The sequence below is a fragment of the Gadus macrocephalus genome, chromosome 4, assembly GCF_031168955.1.
Source record: "Gadus macrocephalus chromosome 4, ASM3116895v1".
NCBI classification, from domain to species: Eukaryota; Metazoa; Chordata; class Actinopteri; order Gadiformes; family Gadidae; genus Gadus; species Gadus macrocephalus.
The window spans coordinates 13,983,887-14,002,627 of NC_082385.1; the positions used below are offsets into that span (position 1 = coordinate 13,983,887).

General features: G+C 43.4%; 1 protein-coding gene and 1 long non-coding RNA gene across 6 annotated transcripts in view; both read left to right on the forward strand.

Moving 5' to 3' along the window:
* LOC132456154 (uncharacterized) overlaps positions 1-18,741 on the forward strand; it is a 295,066-nt gene that overhangs the window by 122,929 nt on the left and 153,396 nt on the right. The window lies entirely within an intron of this gene.
* The window catches only part of LOC132456149 (netrin receptor UNC5D-like), a 147,650-nt gene that overhangs the window by 96,591 nt on the left and 32,318 nt on the right, over positions 1-18,741 (forward strand). For all 5 annotated transcript variants that reach the window (XM_060050388.1, XM_060050385.1, XM_060050386.1 and 2 more), the window contains exons 7-9: positions 4,912-5,076; positions 5,536-5,568; positions 11,495-11,680. In XM_060050388.1, the coding sequence (XP_059906371.1) occupies positions 4,912-5,076; positions 5,536-5,568; positions 11,495-11,680 (384 nt within the window). The remainder of the gene's footprint in view (positions 1-4,911; positions 5,077-5,535; positions 5,569-11,494; positions 11,681-18,741) is intronic.

The following is an 18,741-nucleotide window of genomic DNA, read 5'->3' on the forward strand; positions in this document are numbered from 1 at the left end:
GTATGTGTCAGGTCCATGGTCACCAATGGAGATTATTGATACGCTCCGAAGTTTGGCCGATGATGTGGAGAACAATCGTGTTGAAGACACAGATGCAGTAGATAGAGTGCGTGTTCTGGGAGATAGGATAGACGACTTATCCTCACGGGTACGTTTTGACGCCAGTGTGGTAAACACAAAGATTTCCAAAGTGCTACAGGCACTGGGTGCGAAACATAGGGTCGGGAGACCCACCGTCTCCACCCACTCCTCACCTACAAAGCTCTCCAGAACCTAGCCCCCAGTTACCTCTGGGACCTCCTCCAAGAATACACTCCCTCCCGCTCCCTCCGGTCAACCTCTGCTGGACAACTATGTATCCCCACATCACGACTCATTACGAATGGGTGCCCGGTCATTCAGCTGTTCTGCACCCAGGCTCTGGAACTCCCTCCCCCCACACATAAAACAGTCTGACACAATAGAAAGTGACGTAGTTCCCGCTGGTGGCTGATACGTTTGCCACTTTGCATATTGACTTTTTGGATTCCTCTTTGGATTCCTCTTTGGATTTCCTCTTTGGATTCCGTTTTGGATTCCGTTTTGCGGATTGAAATGTCATTTGAATATCTCAACACACGGAGCGTGGCGAAGTGGATTGCAATCACGGGGACGCTATAGCTTTTCAATTTGAATAAAGGAACTCAAAGAATTTGACAAAATGTTATTGTATTTTTATTGTAATTGAGGATTGCATTGTCACTTTGCATATTAAAATACACTTTGAATAACGTATTTACAAATTACATTATGAAATTGCATAATGCATTGTCAATTGCATAACGTAATTACTTATTGAATTGCAAATTGCATTGCCATTTGAATTTTGCTACATATATGCTTCCATAGTGGACGTTTGTGCTCTCTCTCTCTCTCCCCCTTTCTCTCTCCCTCTCTCTCTGACTCCCTCTCATGTTGGCTAACTCTACTCTCCTTCTCTCTCAAGTTGGCCCTTCGCCGTTCGCCCTTTACGTCTCTTCCCTTTCTCTGCCCTTTTCATCTCTCTCTCTCTCTCTCTCTCTCACTCACTCACTCACTCACTCACTCACTCACTCACTCACTCACTCACTCACTCACTCTCTCTCTCTCTCTCTCTCTCTCTCTCTCTCTCTCTCTCTCTCTCTCTCTCTCTCTCTCTCTCTCTCTCTCTCTATCTCTCTATCTATCTATCTATCTATCTATCTATCTATCAATCAATCAATCAATCAATCAATGGAGATGGCACCCATCTCATATCACTACCAGAAGTGGAGCCGTTCCAAGCTTTGGATTTTGGTCGTCTTGTGTGAAACGTTCCCAGTCTTGTTGGAAGCCACACAGCCATGAAAAATTCCTTCAATTTGGGAGCAGCTAATCCTTACTAGGGTTATGTTCAAGCAGATGGATGCCACTCTATTGTGATGTCGGACAGTTTATTGCCCCTCCATTCATTTTGAAGACGGAAGAACCTGTAATCTAGTCAATTAATGTAAATTTGTACATAATATATAACATCAATATATAATATAGATGTGTGCATTTATGTGCACGTGTACATCATTAAGTACGTTTATAAGGGACTCTTTCACAAAGCAAACTATAAATATATTCATATTTTGATATTATCCCATATTTTCACATAAATATATATTTTTAACACACATTCAACCATAATTCAACAAAGTTAATACAGTTGAATTAATGGAGTCAATCAATGAATATATGCATTTCTGAATAAATTAGTATTAGTGGTGGTCATGGTAATATTTTGATTTTGAAGTTCCAAATGCTTGTTTCCATGGATATCCATTGGCTTATATTCCTTGACTCACAATTCTTCCCAGTCTTTGTTTTTGCTCCAAATAGCAATATCCTCAGCCCATCAGATCTGAGTAATTGGCAAAAAACAAAAGATTACCCTCCACAAATGGTTTTACATTTTTTGATTCTCCAACGCCTTCTTCTTCTTCTTCTTCTTCTTCTTACTCTTCCGTGTCTGTGATCTTTCTATTTTGACAAGTCATGGTACCTTGGTAGAGATGTTACGATACAATTTTTCCTACCTGAACTTTTTTTTTGGGGGGGGGGGGTGGGATATATATCAGCTGTATACTACTAACCCAGTATTGATGTGAAATGATTGCTATCCTTGTTGTATGGCCTGTCTCAGGTTAAACCCTTTGTAAAAACAGGAACAACTACATACAGCATCTAGCATAGCACAAAAATGTTATGTAAATATATGCACAGAGAATGAATTCTACATATATCTTTCTTTAATTATCTAGTGTGACTGAAAAATAAACTAGATAATTAATATTTCTAATTTCAAATTATAGTGAGCATCGTTTAGCTTTAGCATCTAAGTTTTTCTGACTAAGTGGGTTGAAGGCACGTAGGTCGGAGATCACGCGTTTGCAACTCATGACTTCCCGCCTCCAACCGTTAACGAACGCTATCGAGCATAACAGCGCGGGTGTTTGTGATGTTCTTTGCCTGTGTAGTAAATTGTCACGTGATGGTATCGGATCGGCACACAGACCAGTATCTGAGGTATTTTTAGTGCCAATACTAGGCAGCATCGGAGGACTTTTTCCTGGAACCACTTTATCCCTCACCACACACAAAGGACCAACGGCTCGCTTACCTGCAGTTTGCTACCACTAGTCAGGCGTCAGGGTTCGCTGTGGCCCAACCTGACTCCTCTCACTAGTAATCATATCCAACTATTTTCCTCTAACCAATCCCAAAACGACATGAAGAAGAACCTACCTCTGGTAATTCTGAAAATTCAGTCTCTATACTTTCCCTCTCGTCTCTCTCTCTCTCTCTCTCTCTGTCTCTGTCTCTTTCTCTCTTTCTGTCTGTCACTGTCTCTCTGTCTCGCTCTCCATCCATCTCATGATCATTTATCTGCCTGGAGAAATTCAGAGCTACGGTTGTCAAGATTACAATGATTTGCTGTCACATGACGAAATGGCCAGTAATTGCCAGTAAAAACATGTCACACAGTAGGTTGATTGACTGCACGCATGTACAAGCCGTTCGTTAGTTTTTGAATAATTTTGTACGCTGAATAACTCCTGGGAAGTTTCATATAAGCCAAATGCCTTATAGTAAATTATTAAGTCGCTTGTCAGCTGTTGAATGAATTATACATTTACTTTTTAATTACAGCTATTTGTTTTCTTGCCATTCTTTTACATTTTTAGACACAGATGGTTTACCCCAGGAAGGCTTTACATTTACTAGATTTACATTTTTTTTGTGTTGCTGCCTTGAAATTAATGAATATATTGCATAAACCAGCCATTACACTGCCACCAAATGTTTAAAATATGAACTTCATATGTGCAAAAGACAAACAGCAAGCACTCCTTGAAGCCTCCGCTAAACCAAACACACACTAGGGTTGACTCAATGTACGTACGTACATGGATGCATGTAAGAGTATCTATGTATGTATGTACCTCCTTACTGTACGTCCACACCAGGAGCGACCAAAGCGTCAAAGACGCTTTGGTCGCTCACAAAGTTTCGCTGCGAATTTTTCTGTTCGCTTTGGTCGCTCAAGTCGCTCATGACGTACAATTCAATTATGCAGACGCATTTAAAGGAGCCGTATGCGTTTAGTAGGCCCTACAGACAGCCATATCAAATAGTGAACTCTCCCATACACCTTGGCCATATTGCCGAGACGGTTTTGCTTGTTCGATAAAGTGCTTCGACAACAAGTAGGACAGTGATTCCCCCCAATATAAAAAAAAATCCTAAAATGTAGGCTAATTACAACCGAGAACAAAAAACCCTGCGTGCTGTAGTAGTTGAAATATGTTTCACTGATCTGGATCTGCAAATCATGATCTGCACTCATTCGTCGCATTCAAAACAAATAGACATTAGCGCACATGGCTAATTTGCATACGCGCACAGGACTGGTTGGCTCCGCAAGGCAAATAATGGAACATATCTATCTATCTAGGTCTTTCTGTCTATCTATCTATCAACGCGTGTTTAGTTTTAATGTGATGTATTGTGTGTATGTCCAGTCAGACTTGTTCTGTGTGGTCTTGTAGGCTACTGTCCTGTGTGGGCCGAACCACCTAAATGGATTCCCGACGATTTGTGTCGTTTGGTATTAATAAAGACTTGACTAGGCTATCTATCTAGACTATTTAATTAACAATTATTCACCTCAGGCTCCGTGAATAGTGGGGAATAGAGGGATAAAAGACAAGAGATATATCCCTTGTCATTTATCCCTCGTCTTGTCGATTAGTTTGTTTATGTGACGATTTCAAAAACTTTTTTGGTTTTGTTTAAAGCATGCTACACGCGATTGGTTGGTTAGATTGGTGGCATGTAGAGCAAATTAAAATGAGTCCCGCTTAAATACGAACGTTCTAGATGTAGCCTATAAATACTCCCGCTTATCATCACTTGATATCCAAACCACTATGGCGTTTCGATCTCTGAACTGAAAAAGGGTGGGTTCGAACACCGGGTGCCCAGTTACAGCCGCGATTAATACTTCAGCCGACATTTTGTTCAGTGAGTGAATAAAGGTAGGTAGGAACCAAAGTGCCTGCCGATGTTCCCTGGGATCCACGCAAGCGAAGAGCGTCTACATTCCGATTGGCTGTCAGTGTTTGGCCGCTGAAGCGAATAATAGTCATTTGCATAAAGTTAAAAAGTTTTCAACTTCTTTTTGACGCTCTGGTCGCTCAACTTTGGCCGCTGGTAGCGTTGGTCGCTTTGGTCGCTTTGGTCGCTCTTGCCCATAGAAAGTGAATGACTTCCGGCGATTTGGTCGCTCAATTCGCTTCTGGTGTGGACGGACAGTTAGTGTGTGTATGGACCTCTCCCCCTCTCATGTCTCCCTGTGTGTTGCAGTGGACGGCGGCTGGGGCCCGTGGAGCCTGTGGACGGCGTGCGGCGTGGACTGCGGGCGCCAGCGGAGCCGGGACTGCGCCGAGCCCGAGCCGCGGCACGGGGGCCGGCCCTGCGACGGTCCCGGGCTGGGGGCCGACAACTGCACCGGGGGCCTCTGCATACAGAGTGAGTGGGGCCGGACGTCTCTGAGGCCCCGGGGCCAGAGCGCTGGGCCTCTAGGGGCCGTTGGGGCTAAACGTCTTCAGGACGGAGACGCTATCTTACCCTCCTTTATGGACTCAGTGGTCCTCCAGGAGGGAGCAGGGGGAGCCTCTGCCTTTGTTGCAACCAGTGCTAGGCTATGCTTTATAGACACTTGCATAAACACGCACACCCAAACGCTCATATAAATACACACATACTCACACAGGCACAGACACGCTCACACAAACACACACATACAAATACACACTCACACACACACCCCAAAACAAACACATATAAATACCCACACACAAGGACGCATTGATAATAACACACACAAACACACAAATTCTAATAAATGAGCACACACACACACACTCACATGCAAAAGCTTTCAGAATGAGGTCAAACCAACGTTTTATTGTGTCCTTGTCATTGCAGATGGAAATCTGCTTCATGACATCAAGCCACAAGGTAGGTTCTCCAGGTAGAGGGTTCTGCTCGGTAAGGGATCTCCAGGGTGAGGGGAAGGGTTCTTCAGGTTGAGTGTTCTCTGGGGTGAGGGTTCTTCATCGTAGGATAAGGGTTTTCCAGGATGAGGGTTATCCAGGGTTAGGGTTCTCCAGGGTTAGGGTTCTCAATGGTAGGATTAGGGTACATGAGACCATCCTCATATCCACTGAGAGTGTAAAGCGGTACAGCAACTGATACAATTCAGACAAATATATTTAAAAAAAGCGACATAAAATAACCTGTGGTCATATGTTCCTAGCATTGATCAGCCCAGTAGCGGTGGGAACCGTAGCCCCTGGCAGTGCTGATGTTATTGAGCCACGCACAACCGTTATGTGTGTGTGTACCGTAGGAGCGCTGAAGGAGACACGACTGTCAGTAACACTGATATGCAGCCGGTACACGGACCACTTCAATCCCGTTCTAACATCCGTCGGTGGAGCGAGGCCCTCTGCTTGTCTTTACGTGGAGCTGCCCTCTTCACATTGTTTCAGCGCTTTCCATAAAGCACACAGCGATTATTAATATCGGTTTCAAATCGCCTCCGTTTGAACCATGCTTAATCCTATTATGAGTTTCATCAAGCTACAATGTTTAATTTGAATGCTGTATAAAAACTATGTTTCTCATTATCCGGCAGTTCATCCGAGCCGTTTCTGGCCCTAAAAAATGGTCTACTTGTTTCCAAGAAGTCATATAAAGTCAAAGGTTATGCATTTTTTATGTGTGATTGTAATTCCTACTTCTGATCTACATTATGACCATCATTATTCATCATGGTGCATAATGATATGTATGTGAAAATGCTCAACTATGCGGAAAATCCTAATTTAAATGCATTGTGATCTAATACATTATTGCATGTATAATTGTGACGCAAAATTGAAACAGGGCTTCAGGCAAAGTATCTAATGATCCATTATTTTAATAGCATCACTTTGAAAAGAAAGTTGAGATTAGTTTTATGTAATTATTATTTGCGACCCACAGGTCATCATGATGGTGAACATGGCCAAGTTCAAAGGGTGTCGCCTCTTTCGACGGCCGCAAGGCCTTGTATATGATTGTCCTATCCCCCAATTAGGACTGGTGTCCCTGTCTCCCAATTAGGACTGATGAAGAGGGGCGGGGTCGCGTTGTTGGTGGCCTATATGGTGCGCCCGGCTCCAGCAGTCCAGCCCTTTCTTTTTTGGCACCTCCACCTGCTTGCCACGCTTCAACTGTTGTTTGATCTCTTTCATTATGGGTTATGAAATAAATCTTGATTATTGTTAAATAGAATCACGCCTCCGTCCTCCTTCATTGTCTGGTTACCCTAGGCCATAACAATGTGGGGGCTTGTCAAACTATAGCCATACTCTGCGTTTTTGTTGATTGGTTAGGTTCCATTTTATGAATGAATGGACGCGTAAAGTGAGTAACTTGAGTGGTTGTTTACGTTGGTTACATAGTAACTGAGCCAAGCTCGTTTTTCTTTTTGTGGAGGGCAAGAGGTGTGTGATATTGGTTGTTAAAAGGTAGCTTTATAGCGTTAAATGTAATAGTCGGGCATGGTAGGTCTTATCAATAGTGTTCTCCGATAGCTGGTCAGTATCCTACCAACTTTCTAACGTTGGGATTTGTTTCGGATGCATTGTTGTTTTGTTTGCTTGTTGGCGGACTGTTTCTGTTCGTGTGACAAGATAACAATTTCAGAGCAACGTTTTCCCCAGTTATTACGCTCCGGCATTTGTGCCTAGGTTCTAGCGACTGCGTCTGGGCTGTTGGTCACCACGTGGAAGGAAAGCTGAATCAACATAAATCGGGATGGCTGGAACTCCAGCGGTATTGCTGGGCAGATTATTTTTGCTAATCCCTGGCTCTCGGACGCAGTCAGAAGGGGGATCTCTGTGTTGTCTTGTTACATGGGTTGGATTAAGTGTTGCGTTTTCCCATTTAGTTTATTTTAGGAACAGCTGATTGATGCGCAACAATCTGTCATAGCCAATTTTGTGGCCACTCCCACAGTGGATGCTTTCGAGGCATTTACCAAGGAAAAGCTTGCGTTACTTGCAAGACATTATGCAGTGTCATTGTCTACCTCTGCAAAGTTTGAAGAGTCTAATGTAGATACATTCTTTCACTTTATTTGAGCGTTTGGCTGATCTGCATGATTGGCCTGATGCGACTCGCTGTTTAATGCTCCAGTGTGTTTTGAGTGGCCGTGTGGCCCAAGCTTACGCAGCACTTGAGGTGCCCAAGAGTCGTTCTTATTTGTGCTTGAAAAAAGATCTGTTAAAAGCGTATGAACTGGTGCCATAAGCATACCGTGAAAAGTTTTGTGGACTGCGCAATTAACGTTGTGGTGTTCGCAGACTGAATTATCTATTCAGTTGAAACACTGGTGTTTGGTGTCGGAAGTTGACTCGTATGTCAAGTTGTCTCTTTTTAGTTGAGCAATTCAAGAATTGTCTCCCCGAGGAGATAGCGATGTGATGAACGGAATACCATGTTACTACACTGTCTGAAGCAGCAATTTTTGCCGACGAATATGCAAGAAACTATGTTTTTTGCGCCCACTGCTTCTGGTGAATCAGTATTTCGTGCTGAGCGCACTGAAAATAAAATAGCTCCTAATGTAACGTGAAACTTCTGCCTAGGTGTAGGGCATACAAAATTGCAATGTGAGGCAATGAACAAAAATATAAGGCGAATTTACGTAAATTTTCGAAGAATGACGCAGCACAAGGCTCTGCTTTGGCCATATCTCTCTCTAGTCAGCCAATTAAAGTGATTGAGCCCGACCTCAAAGCAAGTTTTTCTCCCTTAATTTCAGATGTCTCTTTGTCACTAGGTGTTGATGGAGAAAAGGGCAGATTAAGATACTCAGATACTGGTTTGGTCGACTTATTTATGTTGTTTATGTTATGTCTGTTTTAGTGCATTGAATTAACCTAAATGTTTTGTCTGTGCCTCTGCATAGGGTGTATAGACTCCGTCTTTGTCCAAGGTGAAGTTGCTGTTGCCGTACATCTGGTCATATGTGAAATAAAAAGACGTTTGACCGAATCCTGCGCTAATTTTATTGGCCTTCAGTTAAACGAGACATCGCTTGTCAAATTTGTCAATTAACTGGTAAGCCGAACCAGGTGATTAAGCCTGTGCCTCTTCGACCGAAAACTCCTACATCTAAACCTTTTGATCATCTTGTGATTGACTTTGTCGGACCGCTGCCTCGTTTGAAATCGGATTGTGTTTATCTGCTGACAGTGATGTGCCAAAAAAAACGTTACCCTGCAGCGTATGCTCTGCATTCAATCAAGGTAAAGCCGATCGTTAAAGCGCTGTCCCAATTAATTTCCATAATCGGGCTGCATAAAGTGATATACAGTGAAACCAAGAGAAAAATGACAATTGTGTAGTGGCCACGGCAGATAAGAAAAGACGGATACAACTGTGTCACTTAGATCTGCTTAAGCCCTACTTTAACCAAGACTGTGAAAAAGTTGTGTTGCCATCTCTGCAGACTGATTTGAGCGTGTTCCCAATCTGGTGGTGGGAGCACCGGATGAGGACGGCGCTACCTGCGTTCAGACTTGTCTCGCAAATTCCTTCACTCGCTTCAAAACCCGAACCAGAGATTGATGTGCTGAAGTATTTCCTCCAGCCATACAATCTGCACATTAAGCATGTCGGGAGCAAAGAGAACGTGATTGCGGACGTGCTATCACGCTCTCCTGCCATCTGGTGTGTGTAACATGCAATTGTTGTAATTTCTATGCAGTCTCCCGTATTCTCTCGGCCTTAATAATTACCCTATGCCCGGACACCTCTAAACTTGGCCATCAAGTAGTCGCATGATCTTTCAAAGTAATGCCTGTTTTTTTTTCATAATCACAACTAAAGTCACAAAGGGCTGCCCACACGGCCGTATTGAAACAAGATGAGACGACCAGTAGTTCCTAACTTAGAGCCCCATTTGGGGTCCCCACACTTGCTCATGGGGTAGCAGGAGATCGCTGACATAAGCTATAGATATCTGAGGATCCATTTCAGCAAACTAAGCATTCTGTAAATAGAAACTCAGTGCCTAATGATTCATTGCCACAAGCTAATGACTGCTAATTGCTGAGTGTGTGGTAGAGAGATTTGAGTACATTCACTGGGACGTTGATTCCACAGGCAGATGTTAATTGGGTGAAAACTATTCGTGTTTAAGCAGATTGACAAAGTTAATGTGGGGTCGCATACATATTCAGAGCAGGAAATTAGGTCTTGGCCCAATAACGGGAACCAATGACTAGACTATGCATCCTCTCCTCTATGTTGAGAAACTGCATGACGTGAACGTTCTGGAATAAAGGATCACAGATAGCAGGGAGGTACTTTATTCCAAAACATGTCATCAATCATTTGTCAACGCCATTTTTGTCACAGCCCTGATTCAGTACATTATTAAGATCCCAAACTGAACTCTATCGCTACCCCTTTAACGACATCCATCACACATAAATCACTCTGATGAACGAGGCATCACTCAAACTATCCTATTTCCACTAAATATAAACCATTTCTGCGATCAGCTCTTCCATCCATCCCGTACATTATGAACTACGTGTCCAACATGTCTGCCAGATCTGAGTGTGTGTTAAAGGGGACTTATTATACCACCAGGTGTGAGCGTGATTAGCCTTACAAGCCGTTTCGAAAATCTGCCTAATATGACATCACTAGTGGGTGTGTCCACCTAGATCTGTGCTGGATAGATCTATCTACCAGCCTACCCAGTGGACTGAAGTAAACATTGCTCATCTATCCAGCACAGATCTAGGTGGACACACCCACGAGTGATGTCATATTAGGCCGATTTTCGAAACGGCTTGTAAGGCTAATCACACTCACACCTGGTGGTATAATAAGTCCCCTTTAACGTCAATCACAGATTATGCATAATGGCCTAAATAAATTGTGTGTTTGCCTATCTTGTCATCGCCTGTCTGTGTTTGTTTATCGACGCGGGGCAACAGCTTAGGCCGTTTCAACAGATGCAGCTGCATCTGTCGAAATGTCCCCAGCCCTCGATTAACCTGTTACTGTAGCTGTTTACACACGCTGCATACTGGGTCTGAATTCTCCTCCCATAATGCCTCTGGCTACTTATCAGGCTTTCCCAGAAAAGTCCACCTTTTCCATTTTTCTTTTCAATAACAGAGCTCATTATTTTCTTGAACTCATTACTCAGTCCTTTTTTTTGGGTGGGGGGGAGGTGTCTCATGCTGCCGCGTGCCGTTTGGACCAGATACAGGGTAATCGCCGGTGACAAGCTAATTTAATGAATTGCTTCTGTCAGATGGACGGTCCCTGTGGACGGATCCGTGGCACCACACATCAGAACTAAACGTTGTTTGTGAAATGACCTTCAGGTGTTGGGTTGATTAGAAGTGCTTTCCCTGTGTGGATCAACATTAGCTCTCTCTCTCACTCCGGCACACTAGCGCACTTCCACCCTTCCACACAAACACACACACACCTAAACACACACACACACGCACAATCCTTCACAATGCTATTTCAAACTAGCAGGAATAAAACCAAAAATAAAGTTGCATGAAATCCACTGAAGCTAAGACACAGTTCACAGTCTTCTAGCAGGCAAAACCTTTTCATGGACACAACTGAAAACTATTTTAGTTGTTGGTTTCTATTCAAACAGAATAATAGTACTTTGTAGCATGATTCAAGGAAAGGGTGCTAGCAATCAGAGTCGTTTGTATCTATAAAATGACCCAAATATACTTAGTTTTAATTCCGGACTCTCTCTCTCTCTGTCCTCTCCATTTCCCTCCCTCGCTCCCTCCCTCCCTCTCTCTCTCCCTCCCCCTCCCCACTCCCCCCCCCCCCCTGGTAGAGGTGGAGAGCAGCAGTGACGTGGTGCTGTACTCTGGGCTGAGTGCGGGGGTCCTGACGGTGGTGGTCCTGATCGTGGTGGTCACTCTGTACCGGAGGAGCCACAGCGAGTACGGCGTGGACGTCATCGACTCCTCCGCCCTCACCGGCGGCTTCCAGTCCTTCACCTATAAGACGTCCCGCCAAGGTGAGCACACACACACACACACACACGCACACACACACACACACACACACACACACACACACACACACACACACACACACACACACACACACACACACACACACACACACACACACAAATGCATGGGTATCACTTTATAATAAGGGTACGTTCGTGAACCCCTAAGAAACAAGTTTGTTAATACTTATTACTGCAATAACTAATTTGGTGAGTGCAACTATTGTTCTTCTCAAGTTTTATTCTTTATTTCTATCTTCTTTCTTTATTAGTGCGGTTGCTACTGCAAGCACATCAACTGTTCTTCATAAGTTTTCTTTATTCAATTTGCCTGATTTTTATGCAGTTAACTGCTCGTGCATACTTTCAGCTAAAGAAACTATTCAACTATCAAAAAAAAAACATCCAGCTCTTTAACGACATGTTGGCTATGGTCAAAGTCAAATGGCAGAGCCGTCCGCCCCTTCTCTGACACTTCAACTACTTCAGACTTCGTAGCTTTGCAAATCTTTTATCGTTAACCTTCGTTCAAACAAAAACAACAAAGAATCAACACAATTGTATCTTCAATAATCGGAAAACGTTTTTTGATTTAATTTACGCTTTTTTCAGAATCACAAATTAAGTTTAATTTCCCTGCCCGCTTCGTAACATGTATTTCCAGTTGGTATCATTGAGTTACGTTGAGGCTTTGAGCGCGAGGACATTCAGGCGAGGTTGCTAGATTGGGCGGTGAGACAGGGGCGCGAAAGCCCAGGGTGGCTATAAAAAGCTATCCATTGTGGATGTCGCGGAGCCTAAACAAAGCATGTTAGTGGAGCTAAAATGATTAATCGATTGGAAATATGATGGTTATATACTGGGCATTTGTCTGTAGGGACCCCTTTTTATATGGCTAGAGACTTGCTAGATTATTGTGCTCACCATTGGTCTTTTATAGGCCTATTTTGTGTGTTGGATATTAATGTCATCTTCTTGACTGTCAGTGTGTTCTTTACACCGACCTTTTGAGGTCTGTGTGTGTGAGAGATAGATGAGAGTTTCCTTTTATATCACTTAACATCAAAGTTAATAATCAGGTTGCGTTTAGGTGTGTATTCGTGTATTTGCCATTGAAGAAGTATATGAATTATCAGATTTCTGGCAATATACGTTTTGGGTGGGTTTTTGGTTGATAGTTGAGCTGGAATTTGCCAACATATTTTGCATCATAACATTGATTACTCCATTTAGACTCAAATCCCTTCAATTGATTTAAGCAATTCAACTTTTCTTTACGTCTTAAACGATGTGGAATTCCAAAAAAAAGAAATTCAACCAATGACATGACATCCACAACAAGACAGTTGATCTTCAGCAACAGCAACAGCGCACACGCACACCACTTTGCATCGCCGCAGAGCTGGAGTAATGCAAGCATCACCATCAGATCATTCTTTATGTCACTCCGCAACCAGATTGCACATCACACACATGACACAAAAACAAGTGTTCACAGCTATTTTTATTTTCACAGGATGCTTTCGCAACTTCAACGGATTGAATAAAGTAGCCTATAGTGACAATATTACAAGTGTTACATTACAATATTACCAGTTCATTAACAAAGATGAAACATACAAGTAAGCCTTTTTGCCACATATTTTACAACAGCTATTCCAGCCAGAATATTAAGCCCACAGTAGTAGCAGTGAACGAGTTGATTTAATATGCTTATTAAACGTCACCCATACACAGCATTACCATTAAGCCTACTGCCCAAATTCCAGCAATGTATCTGTGTTTCCAACCATTACAAAAAATGCATTATAAACTAAAATACCACAACAACATTATCGCTCCTACACAGTGCAAAGTAAAACACACCCATCACCCATGGCCTGATGTTTAAAGCAGCCTTGGTGAAGCTGTTAAGACTGCTATATCCGGCGCTGTTCCATGTCCCCTCACTGATGTTGAACAGCAAACACGGCCAGCAGAATAACTTGTTCTGAACGGTGCTAGCCGTTAGCCAGTCATAGCGGCTGTAGTAGCACTCTGTAAAGTGCCTCACAAAACCTTTACCGGCCTGGGTCAGCCCATCCAGCTTCGGTGTGGGTCTTCCTCTTGAAATTAAATCTGTCTTCTCTCCAAACGATCTCATTCAAAAAGGCAAATTAAGGAGATCAGAAACGGGATCGCTAGGTGCTGTTAAGGTGGTGGCCATAGAAGTTCACTATCAACTCTGTCACTACCGCACACGATTCAAAATTCGCTGATGAAATCACCGGGGGCCAGCGCCGGCATATTGCTGGGCCTTGCGGACGTTCTATTACTACACATCAACATTTGATTGGCTGATTAAACACGTCAGTCAAATTTATTATCCAATGGGAGGTGGCAGCTACAGCAAAAGGCTAGCAATACTTTTAGTGTTGGCCCCGCTGGTCCATGTAACTTAGCTGTGATGCGTTATTCAGCTGAGCTCCTCCTTTTCCTTTTGGAATTATGTTGCAAGAACTGAAAAAAATATGGAATGAAGTTGCGTTCAGACACAAATTAATGTAATTTTGAAAAAAAAACTATATATATATCTATTATTTAGATTTGTACAGGGCCAGCAGAGAAGGCCCTGCTGGCCCTGGCGGCCCACCACTGCTTATGAATGAGGCACAAACGCACAAAGTTGAATGGACATTTGTTATGCCAACCCTGACCCCATTATATCTTCCAATCAGGGAGTCCCATGGAACGACCAATGGGCTGCTTCCAGCCAGCCTCTCAACCTTATGAAAGTATAAAACTCTGCCTCCCCCACCTGTTTCCTCAGTCCTTGTTAGGAGACGAAGAAGGACACGTTTAAGGGCGCCGCTGATGATCTGGTGTCTCATTATAATGACAGACCTGGCGCTCCGTCTCCCCATAAACCCCTGATGAATCAACAGCCCTGTTCACCAGAACCGCCAAAATCTGCTAAGCACTGAATAAATTCATCAAAACCTTGAGTGGATGTAAAGAGAGAAAAGTCCTCCCAGGTCCACGACGCTCCATAAACGTAGAACTGTAGTGTTAAAAGCCGCTCGGTAAAACCCTTTGCGAAGCGGTGACGCCGGAGAAGCAATTCTAGCAACAGGCGCTTGTGTCGACCCTCGAGCCAAATAATGATTGGGGCAAAACTAATGTGTTTCAGCCCGGGGTGTCTCAGGGCATCAAAGCTGCATATCTAACACAACACTTAATTTGACCACAGTCTGCTCGGACTGCTCTGTCTCAGCTCATCTCTTTTCTACTAACAGCTAGCGTTGTTGAATCTGACTGGCATACGACCAAGTCTACAAAGGCACTTAGGTTTTTGATGGACAAGACAGGTCGCTCTCACTCCTGTTATTTGATCACACGGTTGCTGGGTTGCTCTCAGTCTCGATGAGGGCTCTCCTAAAATCACTCCATTGCAAATAGATAGAAGAATAACAGCTTACTTTGGTAAAAAACATGGAAAAGGAAAAAAAGACGATCCAGGGATTTCTTTGGGGGGCAAAAAACAACACTTCCTTTAATCACCTCGTCTGAGAATTGAAGAGAACTGCTCATCCCCTGTCAGCATGGATCCCAACCTTCAGTTAGGTGAGGGGCATAGGTGGGTCAATAGCGGCTTCTCCTTGTCTGTTGTGAAGGAACATGCTAGCGATGGACAATCTAAAGCTACAGGAAGCTCCATACGTCGGCTAGGTAAAATCCCGGGCCTTAGCTGTGCCGCTGCTGCTGCTGCTTTTATGATTGTAGTTCTGTGTGTCTGACAGGGTCGGGCCAGGGCGTCTAACACAGGCCATGTTCTAAGAATAATCCACCGCTAAAGGCACTGCTGACCGAGAGCCTGATTCAAGGTCTGCAAATTCCTGACACTAAAACAACAGCTAAGAAGTGTGATGGTGTACCCTGTGTTATGGCAGCTGGCCATAACAGCAGCTAGCCATAACACAGGCTAGCTGCCTTAATGGCTAACACTTTGGCTAGCCATTCGACTTTTCATTTTGTGAAAGTATCTTCATTTACCCTGGCTCTCTTCATCAAATAGAGTATCAGGATACTGAAGCGAATAAAGAAAATGATGTTGACTTTTATCAGACTTTGGTCATGGTAGCTGGTAAAGTTGTAAGGGGAAATAAGAAATTACAATGCATTCGTTTGACATTTTAAAGTAGTTTAAAAAACATACCTTAGACTGAAATTCTAATACAAAGCTTACTTAAGATATCGTTAATAATAATAATAATAGTAATATATTTAATTTGTAGAGCAGAAATCTGAAAGTGCTACAGAGTTTAAGAGAGAGGAAAAAATATAAAACCGGTTGTTTGAACATATAATGCATAAACAGTAAAAGGGAAATTAGCAAAAGGCTTTTTTAAAAAGATAAGTCTTAAGTTTTATTTTAAAAAAACTGCTGTAGTCTGTGGGGCCTTTTTGGTGGTCCGGGTGGGCGTTCCATAGTCTTTGGGCAGCAGTGGAGAAAGCCTGATCGCCCATGCTGCGGATCTTGGTCTTGGGTGATCTGAGGGTGTGTGCTGATGCAGAGCGAAGTGTGCGTGAGGTGGTCTGGGGTTTGAGGAGCTCCTGGAGGTAGGGGGGGGGGCAATCACCCCCATCAAATCCTGATGGGGGTGATTGCGCACCCTCATCAGGATCCTGGCAGCGCTGTTTTGTATGTGCTGGAGCTTCTGGATGCTCTTGCCAGAGATCCCGATGAGGAGTGCATTGCAGTAATCCAACCTGGAGGAGACAAAGGCGTGGACGAGCCTCTCTGAATCTGCCAGGGTGAGTGTAGGCCGGAGTTTGGCAATGTTTTTGAGGTGGTAGAATGCGGTCTTGCGGAGGTGATTGATGTGGGTGTCATAATTTAGTTGCTGGTCCATTTTAACACCCAGGTTGGTGACAGATATGGAAGGGGGAATGTTTTGGCCAGAGAAAGTGATATTGGTGATGTGGGAGGAGCGGAGCTGATGTGGTGTGCCGATGAGGATGGCTTCGGTTTTAGAACTGTTGCAGAAAGTTGAGCTTCATCCACGCCTCTATCTCCTCCAGGCAGGTGGTCAGTGTGGATGTTGGCAGGGGGCAAGAAGAAGTGGGGGTGGTTCTGAGGTACAGCTGTGTGTCATCAGCATAGCAATGGTAAGATAACTCATGCCTGCTGATGACGCTGCCCAGGGGAAGCATGTAGATGGAGAAAAGGGTGGGGCCCAACACCGAGCCCTGGGGGACACCACAGGTGACACTGTGGCTGTCTGATTTTGCTTTGCCCAGGGCTACGTGCTCGGTTCTGCCGGTGAGGTAAGAGGTGAACCAGTTGTGTGCATTTCCTGTGAGTCTAATGGTGTATTGCAGGCGGTGATGTCACATTGGATATGTGCTTTCTATGCTTCCGTCTACGGTGGATCAATCTTCTGGAGCATAACAGATTGCTTCGCGATAAGCTTTATTTGTTATTCTTTCAAAATGAGGATGAAATATCCTCTCAAATCACTTCAGAGTACCTTCTGAATCACCAATCATACTTTAGAATAATATTGGTCATAGGTTTCAACGTTTGAATAAGAAATACCCCTATATAATCAAGAGGAAGTTACAGTTAAGATCAATTCACAAAATGCATGTGTTGACGTATTTCACTCCTTAAATAGAAAGTCTCAGAACAGGGGATTTATTTCCCAAGCCTGAATTGATGGGTCACCACAGCAGTGATCTTCTGCAGAGCGGCAGAAAGTGCATTTTGATGAACCAGCAGGACACATCGAAGACTATTACCCTGATCTGGGCCTGTATCAATGTAAGAGCCAATAAAGCTGTCATTTCATAGATTATTGTAATCGGTCCATAGCCCAAAATAAAATACCACACAGCCTATTGATAATGCTCTCTCTCTCTCTCTCTCTCTCTCTCTCTCTCTCTCTCTCTCTCTCTCTCTCTCTCTCTCTCTCTCTCTCTCTCTCTCTCTCTTTCTGCGTCCTTATCTGTAAACTGCCGAACAGATGCTTGGACTGTATCTAGAAATAATTCTGAATTGATATGAGCCAATGGTGCCTTAAAGTGGAGATGATACCCTGAGCGGGCCAGGAGGACTGCCTGTTATGTCATGCATTAAGAACTTTAACCAAAAACTACTATTCAAAATATCCATACATTCACTTATTTGTGAATTAAATGATAACCGTTAAGCCATTATACCATTTAAGAATAGATTGTCACATTTTAGTTGTTAAGAAGTGGATTATGCTGTTTCCCACCAATCTGATTAGTTTATTCCAATAAACTAAAGCGGTTTAACAGCTTGAGCATAATTCTTTTTTTCTTAATGCCAAAATCCTAAATAAAAAGGATTATTTTGTATCCTGCCCACGAGATTGTTATGCACTGAGGAATAAAGCTGAAACGTTCCATCGCTTTGGTTTAGGAGAACATCTCTGAGAGCTAAGCTCTCGTCAAAATGTTAAACTTAACCGTTATCCGTACCCAATTCTGTTAACGTATTTCCTAAGATGTGTAGTAGTTATATACTTCAATCCTATATGCTCCAACCAATACACAGTAAAGGGTCTGATGGTATTTCTTTATCGTATCTTATGGCACTTCTCTTCAATAAAAAACATGAAGAGAAAATTTAGATTAGAAACACAACTATATACAGTAGATAAAATATATAAACAGTTGGGTTGTCTCCTAATTGCTTCAGGAGGAAGAGTTGATGGGCTGACTAGTCCAGCTCCGACTTTAGGTCCAGCCGCACCTTCGGCTTGGGTCCAGCCGGTCCCCAATTCACTCATACACTCAACTCACTTGGTATCACAAGTTCAAGTAGCATCTGGCGTGCTCTATCTGGGTGGAGAGAGGGGGCATAACACAACTGTGTTTGTGGATGTTGGGATGTGTGGAACTCTTCTGGACAGCCGTTGATTATGATGAACCCTGCCGAGAGAGGATTAGGCTTCCTGGACCCCTATAGTTTGACACTACGGTGTCTGGATGTGTGGAGCTCCGTAATATCAGTTGCTTATTTTTGGTTCATCTCCGCTTCCGAGTAAGGGGTTAAG